Genomic DNA, 21763 nt, shown 5'->3' with positions numbered 1-21763 from the left:
TATTATATCCAGATGGCTTTAACTCTACAAATGATCACCACCAAAAGAGCTATATAGGAACAAATATCACTTGGAAACATGATTCCATGGGGTTTTCTTATGGGGGATGGGGGGACCAAGGGCCTAAGTTTGGGGATGATAGGGGGTGTAGTGGAGGGGTGATGCAAGTACATATAGTACTTGAAAAATTAGTTTTAAAAAGATGTGTAAGGAATAAGTATACGAATTGTAAATGAAACTTTGCCACACTATGTAAAGTTTATACTAATAAACATTAAAAATATGAAAATGATTGCATTGAAATTTGAACATTAACAATGGTGGGTAGAGTTTTGAAATTTTGGGAGCAAACCAAGAATGAGTATGCGAATTGTAAATTAAACTTTGGCATTCTAAGTGAAGTTTAAACTAATAAACATAAAAAAACATGACAACAATTGCATTAACAATAAGAATGGTAGGCGGTGGTTTGGTCAAGGTGTAGTGCCCCTAGGAGGGTCAAGGAGCAATGCCACTCGCAAGCTTCGGGGGCAGCACACACAAATAAGGCCTCCAAAAACCTCATAAACCTTCATTACAAATACCATTTTCACAAAAAATGTACCATTTTTTGCTTAAGGACCAAGTTTTTAAGCGGGACTATGGGAGACTCCTAGGCGTCCTTGAGAGGGTTAGAGGACTCTTGAGAATCCCTAGGTTGTCTCGTCACCTCAGTGGTGGTGGTAGTCTGGCGGGGGCACATCCCCACCCCATCCTTGAGTTCCAAAGATGTCCCCATCCTCAAAATGACAAGAAAAAGAGGGGGGCACATTCCTGTATTTCACTGATTTGAAAGTAAAGATGCTCTTAGCACAATTGAAAAATATCTCCCATCATCTTTAAATTTTATATTTGAATCACATATATGAAAGAGACAGAAAGAAAACATATGTGAAAAGAAAGGATGATGTCTTTTGGAAAGTTATTCAATATTTTAACAAATCTCATTATCAATATAATAATAATAATAATAATAATAGAGTGATGAAAATAGAAGGCCACTTCATCTTTGAAGACACAACGTACAATGATATATGTAATCAGTAGGAAAATAAGTAAATAACCTAACATATTGTTTGAGGAAAGCAGTTTTAAAAAACAGAAATCATTTGATCAAACATTCAAACCAAGAAAAGAGTTTGCAAATATCTAAGACTGCAGCTTTACAATCCGCTTGATATGGTCATTAAAATCTTTCATACTATAGTCATTCATTAGCATAGCAGAGGGCTAGAGGCTACAATGAAATTTCGTTTGTTACTCCAATCAACGACCATACAGAAAAACTCCTTCCAATTCCACAGATGCTGTTTACTGGATTGACCTTTAAATATAATTACTAACCGAACCTTAAAACAGTAGCTCTGTGGCGGATAATAACCGTTGAAAATCCCCAATTTTGGTAGTAGAGAGTGTGAGGTGAAGAGCGCGCATGATGGCAATGGCCTGTGTACGAAAATTCCGATTCACGAGGCCTCTTTTTCATCTTCAATGGCGCTATTATTCTCTGCAAACTAAAAGCGAAAGGTTCTTTTATTCGAACTTCTATAAAACATCTTTCTTTTAAGGAATAGTCTATCAAAAGTTCGATTGAATGGTAACGGAAAACTCGTATATACACAATAAAACAGGCCTACATTTGGCATTGCATTTGACATCGATGGAGTTATGCTGCGTGGACGGAATGTTATTGGAGGAGCTACCCAGGCATTGCGACGCCTCTTTAAAGATCCCTCCAATCCCAGTAAGTTGCTGAGAATGGCCCTGTTACAGTAATTCTATCCTTCGTTTAGTTGAATTTTGCAATTGGGTCAGTTTTTTTCAAACAATCAATGGAAAGATAGTTTTAGGGAATTTTAATTGCATTTTATAGTCCATTACATGATCGAAAACGGAGGCCTTTTTAGGTTTATACATATTCTCATTTAATTTTGGAGCTTACTACCTCATTGTTATAGCTTTTACACTACTCCATGTATTTACAGCTACAAAGCTTATATAGAAAGTTCCCGTGTAGTCAGGTGTTAGTTGACGACGCTTTTGGGTTGAATCCATGAGTTTTTAATCAATCTTATCAATAAAGGTTCCCTATGCACTTAGGTGTTAATGTACCATGCTCTTGATATGAACCTATGAGTTTTCAATCTTTCTATATTGTTGACAAGTAGGTGGTATTTTTTCTTTCGGTTTGTCAATTATGATGTTTTATTAAGATTTGACTATGTAAGTTAATATAATCTTATTGATCCACATTTCATGAGTAGTGGTTCATATGAACCCATCTCTCATTAACATGAATGATGCACTTAGCACTCATCACTTTGGGTGACATTCAAAGGGGTGAAGCATGAAAGACATGCATCTTAGTACTACTTTGATTCAAGCATGTTTAATTGTGGAGTTACCCAAGATCAAGGCTACCTGACTCAAGCGTGTTTAACTTTAGAGTTACACAAGATCAAGCCTACTTAGCTTTGTTGATTTTATGATCAGAAATTAATTTAAGCAGAAATGCAAAATAATGAACACTTGAACACAGCAAGTATCCTGGGAAAACCCTCCTTCCTGAGGGAGAAAAACCCAGCCAATAATATCACTTATATTATTGAATAATTGTAAAATCTGTCTTTACAATTTGGCCACTCTCAAGGTTGAATCAAAGATGAATTATAGGCACCTCATTGGGTGCGAATTTACCAATGAAAATAATATCCACTCTCAAGATATCGATCTGAAGCAATATGCCAATCTGCTGAAGATTATTGAACTCCTTCCTTGAATGCGAACTTGTCTTTTTTTTATATGTTAATCGAATGAACTCCTCCTTGTATATATGCCAAACAAGGTGACTCTTCACTTAGGTCGGCCTCCTTTAGAAGAATATAAAATATGATTTTATAATAAGGCTGACTTGCCTTAATGATCATTTATTATATTAACTTAGGAAAAATAACTCCCTAAGCTACAAATACTAACACTCCCTCTTAGCTAGGGAGGTATTTTCCAGATATCTTCATCATGGAGTCTCTCAACATGACGCCCACAATGGCTACACCCATTTGTGGAAAGCTCAAAGTTTCATCACGGAGTCTCTCAACGTGATGTCGTCATGGAGTCTCTCAACATGACGTCCACCATGGCTACTCCCATGTGTGGAAAGAAACACACATACAAGTGCCCATCATGGAGTCTCTTAACGTGATGTCATCATAGAGTCTCTCAACATGACGTCCACCATGGCTACTCCCATGAGTGGAAAAATACAAGTACAAAGAATTCATCACGGAGTCTCTCAACATGACATCCACCATGGCTACTCCCAAAGGGTGGAAAGACAAGGGCTTTCGCCTCATACTTCTCCGTTAGAGAGAGATATACATTATAACAAATCTTCATGATGATGTGGCTCCCTCTGAAGCTCCAAGTTCTTGCATCAACCTCCTCGTCCAAGGTTGCCTCTAATGGTTTGTCAGACTCCCTTTGAATGTTAATTCCTCCTCTTCGAAGAAACTGATCAGAATGACAATCTGAATAGGTTCTTCCTTTTCGAGAGATGTCTCCAATTATGTGCCACCAATTCAGTCCCATGGCAGCAAGCCGTGTCTCCATTCTTTAGCCTACGTGACTTCCTCACAGGATGCATCAAGCTCTTCCTCCCTTGAATGCGATCTCTCATCATCCTTTTGCTCCTCGATCCGTCCTGGAAGCATTTTAGAGAGAGATTACTAATAGTTCATAGAATTAAACTATCTCAAAGAGAGATACCAATATTATTGCATGAACTAATAACTACATAAGAAATTATTGAACATTATTCAAGGATATGAAATACTTATCTCTTTATTGATTAATCTTCCTTGCAATCCACCAATTGTTCTTTCCTGATCTTTGCACTTGAAGATTCAGATCTGGTGGACACAACACTTCCAGATACGCCCAGATTTGTTCTTCACTGTTGACTTCAGAAGTCAGATAACAAGGATGGCAACATGTAAAGATACAACATACACCACTCCATCGCTTAGGATGCTCAAAGATCAGGGATAGACTTCATAAATTCCTCATTCCAGAAGTCTCAAGGTTGTGACCCAGGATGATTTCGGACATTAATCACTTGCACAGAAAATAATATATATACATATCGCAGTCCTTTAACTTACAAGGCAGACTATGCCAATACAGAACATAACCACCAACGTACAGGAAATTCAAAGGGTTGCAGAAATTGATTATAAGTTCTTTGCATAAGCAAACCGGATAATAGCATACCCACACCAATGAGCACACATACGGTAATCGCTCAGAATCACACCAATCCTCCAATGAATCTTTGAACCGAAGGTTTCAAGTGATATAGCTATTTCCAGAAATGGCTCCATATCATCTCCGCATAGCTTGTCGATGCTCATAGAGAAACTTCACTTCAAGAACTGCTCTGCCCAATATCATAACAACAAGCGATGCCGGCAATAGATATTCCTGCTATGTGTTAAGCTCGATACTGGTCTGGTTGTTCCTGTCCAGCTGAAAGCAGAACAATCTGGGATTGAAGATAATAATCCCACTCCGGCTGTGCATAAAATATCACAAATGGCATCTGATTCCAGGATATCGATGACAATATTAAGAACAAGGCTTGATAAGAAGGCCACATCTCCGATTCATCTCCAGACAATATTGATCTTCAACCTAGTTTTAAATCATTGATTCATTTTCCTCGAATTTGAATTCTGACGATTCTTATTCACAACTCTTGTCTATAGGATACTGATTCTACGTCCATAGACAGACGACTCTTCAAGGTGAAGCAACCAACTTGGAATTAGACAACGATTATTCTTCATCCAAATTGATGCCATAAATTGAATCTATTCAAGATGCTCCAAAATCGATTTTAATTGCACTTAATCTCTCTTAAGAATAACAGTCGACCATTCCTCAAACTCAATTGATTCTGATTCAGAAGTCGCCTTTTGCTCCCTGTAAGTGATGTCACCCAAGCTGTTAATATTACAACAAATTTGTCACCAAAAAAACAAATTTCCGGTTATTGCAAGGGTGCGCTTAGGGAAAACGTATTCTCTAGTCTCTTCCACAAAGAAATGAAGCCTCAAACGATACCATAGTAATATTGATATTATTTGCTCCATTCACCATCTTCGGATCTTAGATATACTGCTTGACTGCTTAAGCAAATCTGATTGGATCTTTGCTTAGACCTGCTCTGATACCATGTTGATTTTATGATCAGAAATTAATTTAAGCAGAAATGCAAAATAATGAACATGTGCATTGCACACGCTCCTTGTCGCCGACAGGGTCCCCCTCTTTTGGGTTTTTAGACTTCGCCCTGTTGAGTTCTGTGCAGGGTGTCTCGCATCTTGTTTTTTGAGTGTGCCCGTAATCAGTCCAAAGGACGATGTTGTCATAAGCGTAAGCTTGGGAATCCGCAAGGTGATTTTAACGCTCAAGCGTTAAAATTTCAAAAGATCGTTTAAACTGGTGAAAACGCCTAAGTCTGAAACTTTGCAATAGTCCTTTTTTGACCTGCAAAATCGCTTGAGTTAAGTGTGAGATAAAAGCTTGCAAAATCCCCTAAAATATGATAAAGTGTCTAAAGGTCGCAAAAAGACCCAAAGTGCCGATTTTCGCCAAAAGGAGGTTGAAAGTGTAAAACTTTGCAAACTAGTGAAAATCGCCGAAATTCAACTAAAAGAGAAAATCTCGAAGTGTCAAAACTTTGCAGAAAGCTCTCAAATCCCGAAATTCGCACTGAGGAGTAAAATTGCGAAGTTTGAAAAGTTTGCAAAAGGTCACCAATCGCCGAACTTTGGCATAAAGGCGCGAAATGTTAAAGAGTCAAACCTTGCAAAGCTCCCAAGAAGCCCAAAATTAACCCAAAGCGTAGAAATCGCGGAGTATAATTTTTTCAAAAAGGTCTTGAAACCCCGAAGTTTGACATCTAAGAAAATCGCGTAGTTAAAGTTTGCAAATAGTATGAAAACGCCAAAACTCAACTAAGGAGGAAAATCATGAAATGTAAAAGTTTGAAAAGGGGTAAAAAATGCCAAAGTTCGGCACCAAGGTAAATCGCGGAGTTAAAGTTTGCAAATAGTATGAAAACGCCGAAATTCAACTGGAGGTAAAACCGCGAAGTATAGAAACCTTGGAAAGAGACCACAACACCCCATTTTCGGTGACAGAAAGGAAATTGCGAAACTTGCAAAATAAGGTAGAACGCCATTTTCGGCGAAAGAGCAAGATCGCAGGGTATAAAGTTTGCCAGAATCCTCATAGACACTGAACTTCTGCATAGGAGGTTGAATGTGAAGAAAAGTTAAAACTTGTGTAGAGACGTTAAATCGCCGAAGTTCGCCATAGGAAAATCGCGAAGTTTGAAGGGTTTGCAGAAGAAGATCGCAAAGTATATAAACCTTGCAAAGAGGCCACAACCCCCCGTCTTTACATCCAAGACTAAAACCGCGAAGTGTAAGAGTTTGCAAAGGTAGCAAAATCGCTCAGGTTCCCAGCAAAAATTCCAAAATCGCGGAGTATATAAGTTCACAAAGAAGATTAAAACCCCACCTTCGGCGTAGAATAAGATAAAGTTTTCAGCGTTTGAAGGATTTGAAAATCATAGGAGAGGAGAAAGTGTCCAACCGTTAAAATTTCAAAATCGCAGAAACCCTTCCAATCGCGAGGTAAATTTCAAACTTAGGAAAACGTCATTCTTCTTAGGAATTGCGAGCTGTGCATTTTTCTTTCCCAAAAACGCAAGGCATAGGAAGGGGCATTTTCAAATTTCAAAGGAAACCAATCCTGCAGGCCGGATTTGTGCAGATTGTCACCATATTTGCCAGGTAAGCTCGCTTTGTCTCCCTTGGAATCATTTAAAATGCATGCAAGATTGGTTAGATGTGTTTATGCAAAATTGATTAAATGATTAAATCCCGTAGACCGCATCTTTTCCCGTTTGAAAGGCGTCAAGCAAAGCAGTTAAAATCAGAGTTTGTCCAAAAGTTAACCAGGAGTGCAATTTTCAGACTTAGGGAATTTTGAACCTTGTCCATTTTTGAAAACTGATCTTAAAGACTAAGTGCAAATTTAGCGATCATTAAATGCCTAAGTCCTTGAACCGCAGCCGAATAGTAAATTTTTTAATCAAAGAGCTCAATAATATTTCATGTCCGAATTAATCAGGCTCTTTTACTGAAGTATCATGCTTTCTTAAAATTCGGTTTTCCATTGATCCTTATGCGCTAACGTATCCCTTTTATTTAACTTGTTTTGTTTCTTTCATCTCGTCTCGTAATCCGCATCCAATTGTGCAAGATAGATGCCTAAATCTGCAGTAGAGTCCTCAAAGACACTTGGTGCAGCCGAAACATCCCGGGCTTCTAAATCAGACATCCCTCGCAAAGGCGAGAAGATGAAATACCAGTACCAGAGAGGAGGACTGAGGGAGTCAAAGGTCCAGAGCATATGGGAAAACATAGGCGATACTGACCTGGGCCACATAGACATTCAAGACTTTCGAGACCGGGTATATTCCCCTAACGCCTATGGCAGGCCTAGGCGGATGATGGAAAGTGGTATCGCCCAGGCAGCAAGATTTCCTCCATCAGTGCAGAATTATGAGCTAGTAGTTGAGGCTGCTCGACATTATCAGCCAGGGACCAGATTAGTGGTTTTCACACCTGAGGCCATTGGCGACGCATTCAACATCCCCTTCCCAAATAACCCCATTGCGACAACCATAGATGAAGCGCAAGTTGCATATGACATGAACCTTGCTAAATGCAGGACATTGATAAACAAGGAATGGTATAAGGAGAGAAGGCCTCCGAGTATTAGAATTGGGAAAAAGACCCCCAGAAGTGACTTTCACAATGAGCATGGAGATATGGTCACCTTGCTCAGCCGGGTTATGGGACTCCCCCAATCTAACTTTTTTGAAGAATGGATGTTCTACTTTATAGAGCAGGTCTTCGTCGGGAAATCCAAGTTCGACTGGGCCCAAATCATCAGTGACAATATCCATACCCAGTTGGTTGAACTTGAAGAGAAAAAGCACTTCACCATGACCTCTTACCTAGTTTATATGTTCGCCCGACACCAGCCACTACCAGGGTTGATCAAGAAGGGTGAAATCGGGAATGGGCCCAATCAGGTAAAGGTGTACGACTGCTATCCTCAACTACATTATCATGACATAGCTCAGAGGCAAAAGAACAACCCTGCTTATGCAATTGGTCAGTATGAACGTGTCAATGACGCCTTCACAATGCGCCTAGTCAGGCTGATGTAGGGGGGGTTACACATTAGGCTCTCAGAGCAGGCTACCATTTTGGTACAAAGGTACGACGCCTGATTTATTCAGTTCCCCAGGTTCTCCTATATCCGGATAGCCGGCTTTGAGGGAGCTTCGTTCCGACTTCCACGCTATCCAACAGACAAAGTGATTCTTCTGGAAGTGGCAAGGCAAGCATGTCCGATGAACAGTTTACTCAGAGACAAGAAGCAGTCCGGATTCACCTTCCCTATGATTTTGGGTAACCTCGATGTCCATTTAAAGAATCCAGCACATGCCGACGAGTCACTTGCTGAGTTAGCCTCTTATGGCCTACAGGAACATTTCCCAAGGAAATGTTTTGATCATGACAATTTGGCAAAGAGAGCCTATGGCAGGCGCTATAGAGCAAAGGAATCAATTGAAGATTATTGGAAGAATTGTTCTGATGACTATGAGGTCCGACGACGTGAATATTCAAGGTTAAGTGTACAACAAATGCGACTTTATGAATACTGTTGGGTCCCGGATCAGGTAACAGATTTTGGAAATTGCTTGCAAGTTCGGGAGTTTGAGGCAGTAAGACATCTCTTACCGGGCATCGATTGGTCACAGGATCCAATCACTGATTTTGAGGCAATTATGGCAGCCCCGAGAAGGTACATCGATCATTGGCTACACCAACAGATTGAGCGGCTAACTCATGAAGGAGTCCAATTCACCTACCATATGATGGGTAGTCTTGATTCTCAGTCCTCGGAAGATGAGGGAAACTAGAGTGCACCAAAGGAGGAGGTTGAGAAGCCCGAAAAAAGGAAGAAGGCCAAAGCTAGCAGAGGGACTCGGACGTCTAAAAGGACAAGAAGGGAGAAGATCCCTATTAGAAGACCAAAGCCCTTCATCATCAAAGGACCCCAGTTTCGATGATGATGTAATTGAACTTGATTATATACCTGCTTCGCCCTCCTAGAGCGATGTTGATGCATTCGAGGCTGATAATCCTTCGGCACAAGACGAGCTAAATATAGAGGTGAAGATCATTGATTCTGGCGAACCTGAAAATCAGATTGAGGAAGGAGAAATTCCGTCCAATCAAGGGGCTGATGTACACGAACTCACCCAAGGGAGTCTACACGAACTGCAACTGCATAGTACCGGCAAAGATGACACCACCGTCGAAGGAGAACAAAGGGCAGATGAGACCCACGAGCCTGACAGAACTGAGGAGCAACCATCACATGGGGATACCATACAGTTGTTCAGTGAGGTAGGGGAGAACTCAGCTGTAAGCAAAGGACTGGACACTTCCTCCACTCCTCCTATAACAAATCAGTTACAGATATGCAATGAACCAGCTGAAACCTTTAAAGAGTAGAGTGGGAATTTGACCATAGCATCCGGGCAGACCGTACCTCAAGACTGGTTAGTTGCTCGTGCACAGCGGAAGGCAGCCACCAAGCCACCTATCGACTTGGAGGACATTTTCTCTCGCATAGGGGAAACAAAGTCCAAAGGGAAGAAAAAGCCTAAGACCTACTCTCGAATAACCAAGGATGAGCAGAGGAACCGCACCATCCATATTGCCACCCCGCCTGTCGATAAGCCAGCAGATCAAATTGCGCTGGTCGATTATAGCATTACGACCGTCTCGATAGGACGAGCCACCAGAGAGCAGGAAAGGGAGGAGTTCAAGGACTCCGTGCAAAACATGCTCAGGCAACTTGATGAGATAACTGCTGAGAGAAACATGTACTGAGTTCGTGCTGAGCAGGCCGAGGGGTACGTTGATCACTTGCTGAGACCGTTGCATCATGCCCCCGAATCCCATGTTCCCCCATCAGCATTGGCGCAAAGGACTACAACAGAGTTCGAAGGAGTACGGGATACCGCCAAGGCTGTCAAAGAATGGATTCGAGATATTAAAGAAAGGGGAGAACTGATCATTGAGGATATAAAAGAAATGGCCCACCATCGAGAGACCATTTTGGTCAAATTATTCAAGGTAAAGCGAGACTGCCTCAAGGCTCATGAGGTTGCTGCTACAACTCTTCCCCTCATGAGGGATCTTTTCTGGACCCATGCACAAATTCCTACATTGTCCGCCATCCTAGATCCATATGACATCAGCACTCTTAAAGAATGGTACTAGACCATTAGCATGAAGAATGACACAAAGGCCACCATTAACAAAGAGCAAGAGACATGCGAGGAAATTTTGAGGAACATGAGAGACCTTGGTGGCCGGATTCTCTGATCAATGGTTTTGGGCGGAAAAATAGTTTGTCTGATGACCAAGTGCAGCCGGACTGGGAGGATAGATTGAGGATGGATAAGGTCGCCTACTCCACGGAGGACCTGGAGTTTGCCAGTGGGTTATATTCGGACATTTTGTGTTTTGAAGCTCATCGATCCGACTGGAAAGATGGTTTAAAGCATGTAGATCGTCATTTAGAGGGCATGCAATATAAGATACGTCATCCTCCTATGCCTCAGTTCATGGTGCTGTTTCAACTGTGCATCAGATTTCAAGAGTATGTTCGGGCAGAACGTGCTGCAGGTCGAGACCTTTGGAAAGAATATTTGAATGCCGAGGATGAATTTCTAGAAAAGGGGTCTGTAGCAGAAAAAGGAAAAAGTGCCTTCATAAAGTGCATATTTCTTTTAAAATCTAAAAAGGCACTTTTGGCCATAAAGTTCATATTTAACTGCCAAGTCAGCTGTAAATTTGGAGCTCCGTGCATGTGCACTTTTTGAGCTGCTATTGGTAGTTATTAATTGCCTGTTTTAGGTAGTTATTGTTCCTCCTTGGGTGGTTGTTGATATTTACCTCCTATTTATGGGCATGGGTACTATGTTGTACAGATGAATCTGGGCCACTTGTTTTGTTTAAATCTTGGCCATTCATCTAATTCTGAAACTCTATTTAAAGGGATTGGTTTTCCCTTATTTTTGTAAGAAGTTTAAGATTGTTGCTGAAGCTCTGGCGAAATTTATAATTAATGGAAATTAAAGCTGTTTCATTTCTTTGTGAGTGCATGGTCTCCTTCTTCACCATTTAATTATTCTGTTATGTCTTTTATTTTCAGATAGCATTTTTAGGATAAACATTTGATAGAAGCCTTGGTGTTCATACCATTAAGGACTAGTTGATTGTCACTCCCCCTGCATGGTTAGTCTGAACCCATTTATATGCTCAGTTTGGTTGTTAAACATCAAGTGAATGAATGTCAAAATTCTGCTTTTATGTTTAGTAGTATGAAAATTTAATTCCCTTTGAAGATTGCACTAGATTTTTACAGCATTGTGCTTTAATAGCTGATAATGTTAAATCTGGTTTTTTTTTTGGAGGTTTCTGTCTGTTTTCGTAAACATGTTATCTTAGTTAATTAATCAGATTTTCTCTATCTCTTTTCCCCTTTCCTTTTTCTCCTCTTTTAACCAAGAAGAAACCATACAGTCAAGTTGAGATAGTATCAAGTCAACTGAAATCGAATGATATAGGACTGTTAAGCTTTAGGGAACTCACTCGAAGTCGTTCATCTAACCTCAAGTCCCCTTTGTGTTTCTAGCAAAACACATCAAACCACTAAGTTATCCTGCATTCAAGACCTAACAACCGAAACATTGAGGTAATTCCCATTGATCAATTAAAAACAACACTAGGGATTTCCTTATCTCAAGAGAGGATAGGATTCTTAGTATTCTATTATGCGTTGGCCGGATGGAACCGTAGTGATGCGATTTCAGACACGTCAATAGAACACTTGAACACAACAAGTGTCTTGGGAAAACCCTCCTTGAGGGAGAAAAACCCAGCCAATTATATCACTTATATTATTGAATAATTGTAAAATTTGTCTTTACAATTTGGCCACTCTCAAGGCCGAATCAAAGATGAATTATAGGCACTTCGTTGGGTGCAAATTTACCAATGAAAATAATATCTACTCTCAAGATATCGATCTGAAGCAATATGCCAATCTGTTGAAGATTATCAAACTCTTTCCTTGAATGCGAACTTGTCTTTTTTTTATATGTTAATCGAATGAACTCCTTGTATATATACCAAACAAGGCGACTCTTCACTTAGGTTGGCCTCCTTTAGAAGAATATAAAACATGATTTTGTTATAAGGATTACTTGCCTTAATGATCATTTACTATATTAACGTAGGAGAAAATATCTCCCTAAGCTACAAACACTAACAAGCTTGCTACCTTCTCTGACCTTTCTTTCATGCCTGCTAGCAATAATTCAAGGCAAGGCAAGTCTTAAAGCACACAAGCACCTTGAAGCCATGTCAGTACCAGAGAGGAGGAGGATGCTAATAAATCATCCCGACAACTTTTATCTTAAAGCTACTTCCCTACTTGTAAACTTTTTATGAATGGGAACCTTGGTTAGGTCAAGTGGGCTATGGGCTTGTGGGTTTTAAGGACAATGTCCTTGGAATTCGGAACTAACAGGGTGTCCATAGTAGGTCCGTTGATTTGTCTTTGGTATTTCTTAGCTATAGGCCAAAAAGCTTGAATGTTAAAAGAGCTGGGAAGACACTTGGACTGCAATACGATTCCAAAGAGAGTTTCCAATGGAAGACAGGCTAGAGGTCCCTAGAATTGTAATAGGAGATTTGGTAAAGAAAGCCAAACCTGAGAGATAGAAAAAGATTTAGTAAGAGGATTAAAATCGTGATACCATGGTTTCATGCAAAGAGAAGCTTTACCCCAAAACCATGGCCCTCCCTGATGCAACATATGACCATCTTTGGTAGAGTCATAGGTCACTAGGAAGAAGCCCTTCACACAAGGTCGAATCAGAAATTTCCCTTCCAGAAGGGGTTTCCACTTTTTCAAAATCCAAGCATTCAATTCAACCATGTTTTGCCAAAAATTTATAAATCTGCAAATCATGATATGCTCCTTATGCTATTTTTCAGCCTCTAAAACTTCTTCAAACTCCACAATTTTGACATCCTCAGGCTGAATGTCTGAACAAAAGGAGCATTAGCCCCAGAAAGTTTTGCCTTTGTTTTACTTACATTAGGGCTACTGAAGGATCCTTATATTGGGAAAAAGTAACGTGACTATAAGATTCTATAGTTATGTAGAATGAGATCCGGACCTATACAAAATTTTCCTTTTTTAGAAATTCCAAAGAAATTTCATACACAACAAGTAGGAGAACACCACTAAATTATCTTTCATTTGACCTCTTCATGTGAATAGAAAGCAGGAACTTACAAGAATTTGTTTGTTGTATTTGAAACGTCTTCTTCTTTGTTTCTTCACCTTCTCCATCCTTCTAGCAGATGTATCTAACTCTTTTCTTATTTACAAATCTTTTGTGTCTTCAATTGCTGTATTAAATATTTAGATATTGATCTTGGTTGTTCTTTTCCTTGAAGCAGGGATGCTAAAAAGGACAGGCGTGTTTCACTCTAGTGTATTCACATCTTTCCGCTTTCATGTCATGCATCAATTGTTGCAGATGCTTCACACTTCACACTTCACACTTCACACTTAATACAAACCTCTTGATTCTTGATTCTTCTGTCTTTCAAAGGACACTGGCATATAGCTTTCTCATATTTTTTGTTAGGAATAAATTCTGGATTCCAAATTTGCTTTCTTTATCATTATTTCTTTCTTTAAGTACTGTTGTGACGTTTTCACACATCGCCCCATTGCAAATGGGGACCCTTGCTTTTTTGCTTTTTAGGGTTTGTTCTTTAGGTTTTTAGGGTTTTGTTAGTTAGCCTTTGCATTTTGAGTGTCGCCCAGGTGATCACATGGATAAGCAAGTCCGGCTTGAGTGATGTCTTGATTCTGAAATTTGGCTAAGTCTGAAAGTCCTGATCCTGAAATTTGGCTAAGTCTGGAATGTCCTGATCCTAAATTTGACTAAGTCTGGAAACTGAAAGACCTCAAAAAACTAGATTTTGCAATATAACTCCTGGAGGTCCGAAACCACTCTCAAACATCCTGAAAGTATATATGGAATATAACTTAAAGTATAACTTATACTTAAATGTTATATTCCATTAAAATTGTCCTGATAGAGAGTTCGAAAAGTCAAATTTCGCTCCTGTACTTCTCCAAGGGTCCAGAGCGAAAAGCGCTCCTGTCCCTCTCCAAGGGTCCAAGGCGAATCGCTAGTGTCCCTCACCAAGGGACCAGAGCCAAAATGCTTAGTGGAGTCATTTCTGACCTTGTTTGGACGAATTGAGACATCAAAGGCATGGTGAAGGACGAAATGAGCATGATAGAGCATCCAGACTTGATCAAAAACAATGAAATGATGAAGTTTTTGCCTAGAAGGTCAAATTTGCTCCCCTCACTGAAGGACCAGAGCGATTTTCTTTATATGCACAATTTTAGACCTTTTTTGGACATTAACTTTTATTCATAGCATTAAGTAAGATGATATCTTCCTTAGCCAAGACTTTTTTTGATGAAAATTGTAACGATTTGGCCTAGAGAGCAAATTTCGCTCCTGTCCCTCAGTGAAGGACCGGAGCTTAAAGTCTGACATTGCTTTGTCCTCGCAGGATTTTAACGACTTGATGATTTGAAGAAGTCCAAAGAGATGCATTTTACCAAATGAATATAACTTGAAGTGCCGTCGTGAAGAAAAATGAACCACAATGCAAAAATCGCTCCTGTCCCTCAGTCAGGGACCAGGGCGAAGTCTATTGTAGCTCCCGTCCCTCTCCCAGGGACCAGAGCGAAATTCCTTATAAGGCATGTTTTAGGCAAAGATCAAGCAAGTTTAGGGTTTGAGGCAAGCAAAGATGGTGTTACGGATTCGTTGAAGACAAAATTGAAGATTGCAAGACACCAAATGGGACCCAAATGCCCAAGTTCGCTCCTGTCCCTCAATCAGGGACCAGAGCGATTTTTACTTTTGACAAATTTCTTGCCAAGTTACAATGATTTCCAAGCCAAAGATGAATAAAATGGGGCACAACAAGACCATTGAGGATAATTTTTGAAGGTGGCAAAGTGTAGTTGAGCTTGAAAGTACAAATTCGCTCCTGTCCCTCAGCCAGGGACCAGGGCGATATCTTAGTTATGTTGCCTTTTCGCTAAGTTCAAGCCTCTCCAAGACAAGGTGAAGAGTGGTAAGGGCGTTTTGAAGCATCTCAATCAAGCACAAAGTTACGAAGACCACCAAATTGAAGGATTTGCACTAAAATACCCCAGTTCGCTCCTGTCCCTCAGGAAGGGACCAGAGCGAAATCTTCATGAGGACCTAGATTTCGAAAGTTTATCAAGTGTTAAGCAACCAAGGAGGATCAAAGGACTTCATTTTACACGATGAAAGATATTGCAAGTTGATGGAAGCAAGGACGAGTCCAAAACCTTGAAATTCGCTCCTGTCCCTCAGGCAGGGACCAGAGCGATATCTACTATAATTGCCAAATCTCTCAAAAATCACGTTAAGTCAAGGTTATGCGAGATGATAAAAGGTCTAAGGTGTCTTAAGGGGATGATATACAAAGGTTTCAAACGTCGAAAGATTATCAATTGAGCCAAAGAGGCTATATCGCTCCTGTCCTTTGGACAAGGACCAAAGCGATTTTTATTAAAACACTCATGTTCCTTTGAAATCATGACAATGCAAGGACACACAAGATCAAGGACATTATTTAAGAGGCAATGAACGAGGAACCAAGGTTGAAAGATGACGCAATTTGAGCCAGGACACAAAGATCGCTCCTGTCCCTCTCCAAGGGACCAGGGCGATATTCCTCTAAACATCAAAGTGCCTTGTAGAATTCAAGTGAAACGAGAGTGGAATGGAAGAATAACATTGTTTGTCCCTCACAATGAAGATTGAAGTTCGAAGTTACAAAGATAAAGGAGAAAACACTAGGATCGCTCGTGTCCCTCTCCAAGGGGCCAGGGCAATAATGGTCATAAAGGGCACTCGTTCACACAAGCAAATCAATCAAGCTCGAAGAACCCAACAAAAATGGCAAATTCAACGTGGAGATGAAGACTTTGAACGTCAAAAATGCAAGGATCAAGACAAAGTTAATGGATCGCTCCTGTCCCTCAGTCAGGGACTAGGGCGATGAGGTTTGTATTTTTTCACTTTCCAATTTTGGCGCTCAAGCAAATATTTTTTGAATTTATTTTAAATGCTAAAATTCGATAAATTAAAAGATTCAATTAATTAGCATTTAAATATTGCGTTTGATATTTATTAATTATTTTTGCCTTTGTAAAAATCGAATTTGACAATTTAAATAATAAAGGCATTTAATAATTAATTATTAATCAATTAAAAAATTAAATGAAGCGCTTGGATTATGGAGGTCGGCCTTTTATTTCTATTTAAAAAATCGTTTTAATTGCCTTATTTTTACAAAGTCGGCCTAAGTGAATTGGTGATATGAGCGCTTATAAAGGGTGGTGAAGATTGTTATTTTCACATTACCATTTTATCCTTCAAGTGCGATTTGAGGAAGACAAAAGGAAGAGTGCGAGTTGTGTTTTAAGGTGCGAAACTACTATCCAAAGGAGAGGCGAACTTGAAGTTTCACTTGGGCGAATTTGCCAAGGACGTCAAGGGCATATCAAAGGTGGCGAAGTTGCTAACTTGAGGAAGAGATCACGTTGAAGACCATCTAACGTCAATTTTGCCTAGGCAAATTCCTTGTTTTGCATTCTAGAGTTAGCTCTCAAGTGAGGTATGGCGATATGGATTTATTGTTTTGATTTTGATTTTTGATCGTCATAGCCTTCAAATTTTGAATTTTGAATTGTAATAGCTCAATCGTTTTTTAGGAAATAATAACTCAAGGATTTATTATGAAGTTTCCTAAATTTAATCTCTAATCTATGTTATATATTGCAAAATCATGTTTCTAATTTTGAAATATTGTGTAGGCATCAAATGGAGATCTCATCAAGAAAAATCAAGCCGGATCAAGGACGGTCTTCGACAAGGACAACCTTCTTCAATCCAGCCTAGCATCGACAAGGACGGCCTTCTTCGATCAAACATCAGGATAAGGGCGACCTCTTCCAATCTAGTATTCCAAGGCGAGGTACATCATCATCCTGCACATCAAGGACACAAGGAGTTAGAACAAGGGCTCATTGAAGAAGTAAATAGTTCCAGATGAATTAATTAAAGCAAGCTTCTCAACAACATCAAGTTGAATATCTACCAAGTTACAAGTGTCAAATGAGGCGGCGTCCTAGTCATCATTTCTCCAATCAGTGAGGTCCACCTCAGCATGTCCAGATTCAATGTACTTAACTCATGGAAGGTGGCACAAACTCCGATGTACCTACCCCGGCTATCCATTGGTCGATTTTTCTAGAGGGGACATGTGTCCAAGCAATACAATTTTATCATTGGTCAAGCATTAAATGTTATGTAATGGTTGTAACAAACCCTAATTAGGGTTTTCATTGTTGAATCTTGGCCATTGATCTCAAATTGATCTAAGCCATCGAATTGTATTGAGGGCACTATATAAGCCCTGGCATTTCATTTTGTAAAGATGATTAGAGATAATATAGAAATAGTTGAAAGCAGTTAGTAGATAGAGAGTAGTTAGAAATTGATAGAATAGCAATTAGAGTAGAATAGGAGGACAAGGCAAGAAATTGTTGCCATTGATTGTAAACAAACTCCATTTTCATTGAAGTAATGGTGAAGTGTGTCGTTTCTTGCAATTTGCATGGTTTCTTGTTGAGTCTTCAATCCTAGATGGTAGATGATTAGATGAATGGAGGAAATGTGATTGATTAATGGTGGAAATTCGTATATCCATACTACTAGCAGTTTGTTGATTGCAGACTTGCCTTGTGTAGTCAACTGGAATCGTTCAGCTTAAGCTCAATTTCAATTTGTCGCTTCTTCATTGATATGCATCAACTTGATGGTGTCTATGCCTGCAGTGATGATTTGAACATCATAAAGCTTCCCTTAGAAGATCGCACTAGCTTTGTGGAGATGGTCCATTGATGTCAAAACAAGACCTAGTTAGAGTTTTGTCAAAGATCAATCATTGCTCTTACATTCTTAGTATTAGGATTAGATCCTCTCTTCGCCCCATCCTTTTTCATTTTTTCAAATCTAAGTTAGTCAGAGCCTGTGTTCCAGCAAAGCAGATCGGAAATTCAATCATCAAATGTAAGTCCCCTTGTGATTCCAGCAAATCACATCACACCACGAAGAGCTTATCCACACGTAGAGACCCTACCAAAAGAACATTGGAGTCATCCTAACTGATCCTTCATGCGAATCTTCAACAGTTAGAGACTTTATTCAAGAGAGGATAAGATGCCTTTGGGTATTTTATTCTGTGTATGATCGTGTACAAAATACACGTCAACAAGTACCTACAATCTCTTTTGTATTTCAAACCTTAAATCATCTTCAGGAAGAACACATCCCAGGCAGCAATTTGTCCTTTGCTAATTACAATACTCAGAAGTATCCTCTGTCAAGAGCATTATGAATCAATGTCTTGTACTTTCCCACTCTTCTCATAGTCGGACAGCAGTTAAATGGTGGTGTTTCCTTTCATAGGGTGTCTACAGTAGGGGTGTGTTGGTGTATGTTTTATCATTCACCGAACACTTAGAATAAAATGTCAAGGACACTCTACCCTCTCTTGAACAAAATCCTTACGTATGCCAAGATTGCGAGAAAGACCACACGACGACTCCAAGGTTTATATGTGCGAATGGGTGACTTTATGTTGGATAGCTTCCTTGGTTATGTATGCTGAAATACAAGGGGAACTTACGCTCAACTAACACTAATCACAAGTTAGGACTTAGACGAATATAACAATGAATACTCTCTCTTTTTATTTTTTATTTTCAGTTTTGGACTTCAAACAAATGGACAAAAGGATAGGGGTGTAGAAGTTCTATGCTACTCCTAAGAACTTGGGAGATGGTAGAGATTAGGTGAAACCAATAAACGATACTTTGTTTCGCCACACTATGGACAACTAGACAAAGTAGGTGCAATCTTCTAAGGTTGTGCTTGAAATTTTCAGACTACAAATGGTACCATCCAACGAACAATATTCATCCAAAGTAGAAGTTAAGCATCCACGATATAAGCGCAGACTAACTTTACACATTGAATAAAAATCATTTATTCAAAGAAAGTATGAGCAATAGTTTCACCAACCTATACTATCAAATCCTTCTTTCATTTAACAACTTCAAAAGCAAATTTACTCTAAATAAAACTATTCTTTGTTGAAGAAAGATATGTAACCATGCAATCATATGATAATAATAAGGTTTCAAAGCAAGCTGCAAATGAACTTATATCATCAAAATAGCTTTAAGCAACAATTTCATAAATCTCTCCACCACAAAATGAAATGAGAGAATGAGAGTTTATATAGAGTTTCTGAGAACAAATGAAAGGCTGAGATCAATCTAAGATCAACGACTGAGATTAAGACAACACAACCCTAGATAGAGTTTCCCAAAATAAAACCAAAGACAAGTGCATGCTAGACAAGTGGCATGAAGAGCTATCTCCTAGGAAGCACATCCTTATCCTCGCGAGCGACAGTGTGTTCAATGAATCTGGACACGATTGGGCCGACCTCTTCCATGGTGACATGTGGCAACATATTGATCTTATATTCCCATCCGTCCAAGTCGTCTGCACAAGCGGCAAATGCAATCTCCCATTCCAATTCCTGTTTTTGGAAGGCATCCCGGATGGACAAGGAATCTGATGCCTTGGTCAAGTTTTGCTTCAGGACTGGTCCTGTGACGGGGAAAAAAATCTCCTGAGTTCTGAGTTTGAGATTTTCCAGCTGCATATCATTTTCTCGGATGGTCTCCTTTTCAAGCAAATCAACAGTTACAAGAAATTTTTTGCTTTGTATTTCTTTTGCTCTTCAACCTTAATACTATCAGCCTTCACTCTCTCCAGGACTTCGCTTCGTGCAACCAATGCCCAATGCCATGCATTGAAATCATGCAGCTCCTGCTACAATTATCTTTCCATCAATCAATTCCCGTTTAGGAATCCCTTTCAATACTCGAGGCATGGGATAATACTGTCCTGAACATCATGAAGGTCAGCCCATGCTTCTGCCATGTTCGCAATTCTGGAGAGTAAAAAGGAGGTTTTCTCGTATGTCAGCATCAATCAGTCCATGAACGTGGCTGCTTCTTCTCTTTTGCTTGCCATCCATTCTTTAGTCTCTCTTGCCGTCACCTTTTCTTCTCCGAAATTTTCAATTGCTTCCTGCGAGGAATTCAAAAGTGGAGGAGCTGCTGGATTGCCTTGGTTAAGTGGCTTGGTCAAGTGGCTTGGTCAAGTGCTGAATGTATTCCTTCAGGCGCTCAATTTCTTTCTTGTATTCTCTCTTCTTTCCTACCTCTTTGTCCAGTCTTGCCTTCATGGAAGCGACTGAATTGTCTAAGTCTTCCACCTCTTGACCCTTTGTAGTTGGTCCCAAGTCAAAAGTGGTAATTTCATATTCCTGATGAGTAATATCTTCTTTTGACTTGTCCTCTTTTGGTACAACAATATGAACTGTACTGCAGCCTGTCTCATCTCTCTAGATTAGTCTGTCTCTAATCTGGCCAAGAAATCGACTGTGTCATCTTCTTCTTCCTGGACTACTTCCATAGGTACTTTTACTTTCAACCTTATTTTTAACCAATCAGGAATTGTAGGTTGTTCAATGCCTTCCTCTTCCTAATTACTTTCTTCACATGGAATATCCTAAGCTCCTTGGAGAGCGAAAATCATTCCCTCCTGAAATTCATCACCTAGAATATCCATTTCATTATCTGATTCCAATATCTCTGCGCCTGTAGGAAATGGAGGTTCTTCATCTTCTTGTTAGACTGTCATCACATTTCCCCCTGGATTGGAGAAGGAATTTTTATTTCATCAAGTGGCTGATCCTCAATAATCTTTAGGCTATCCAAATTCCTAGACGTAGCAGAATGGGATGGCTTTGATCTCTGCTTCTTTTGAGAAAATTCCTCATTTGCGACTTCCTTCCCTTTCGACCTTGAAGGGTCATCAACTGCTTCCTTCCTTTTTCTTGAATTGATGCTTTCGATTGGCCTAGCACTTTGAGTTGCCGCTTCATTGGAAGAGTTAAGTTGTAAGTGAGAGTCACACCTCTTGGCTTCAACACTTGGACTTGCTGATCAACCCACCACTGTGAATACTTTACGATTGGTCGCATCAAGGTGGCTAGATATGTGAGTACGGGTTCTAACCATCATACAAGAGGAATTGGCCAATTCTCATCAAAGCGCGGCTGAACATTTTCTCCATCATCCTCTAACTGATCAGGCACACGGAAAAGCTCGGTTGTTCTGATCAGGCTTACTAGCAATCTAGACCATTTTTTTTTTTGATCTCATACTCATCTGTAGCATTCACTCGAAAATCTTCCAAATCAACCCTATG

At 39.7% G+C, this 21763-nt stretch overlaps 1 protein-coding gene across 3 annotated transcripts in view; it reads left to right on the top strand.

Annotated features, from left to right (window-relative positions):
• Positions 1 to 1100: 1100 nt before the first annotated feature.
• LOC131075920 (uncharacterized protein YKR070W) overlaps positions 1101 to 21763 on the top strand; it is a 317903-nt gene continuing 297240 nt past the window's right edge. The window contains exons 1-2 of one of the 3 annotated variants that reach the window (XM_058012870.2): positions 1101 to 1566; positions 1671 to 1783. In XM_058012870.2, the coding sequence (XP_057868853.2) occupies positions 1472 to 1566; positions 1671 to 1783 (208 nt within the window). In that variant the 5' untranslated portion in view covers positions 1101 to 1471. The remainder of the gene's footprint in view (positions 1567 to 1670; positions 1784 to 21763) is intronic. The other 2 variants (XM_058012874.2, XM_058012871.2) reach the window with 2 other exon arrangements.

This window comes from Cryptomeria japonica, chromosome 9 (genome assembly GCF_030272615.1).
Source record: "Cryptomeria japonica chromosome 9, Sugi_1.0, whole genome shotgun sequence".
Taxonomy (NCBI): domain Eukaryota; kingdom Viridiplantae; phylum Streptophyta; class Pinopsida; order Cupressales; family Cupressaceae; genus Cryptomeria; species Cryptomeria japonica.
This window is presented reverse-complemented; position numbering and strand designations above follow the sequence as displayed.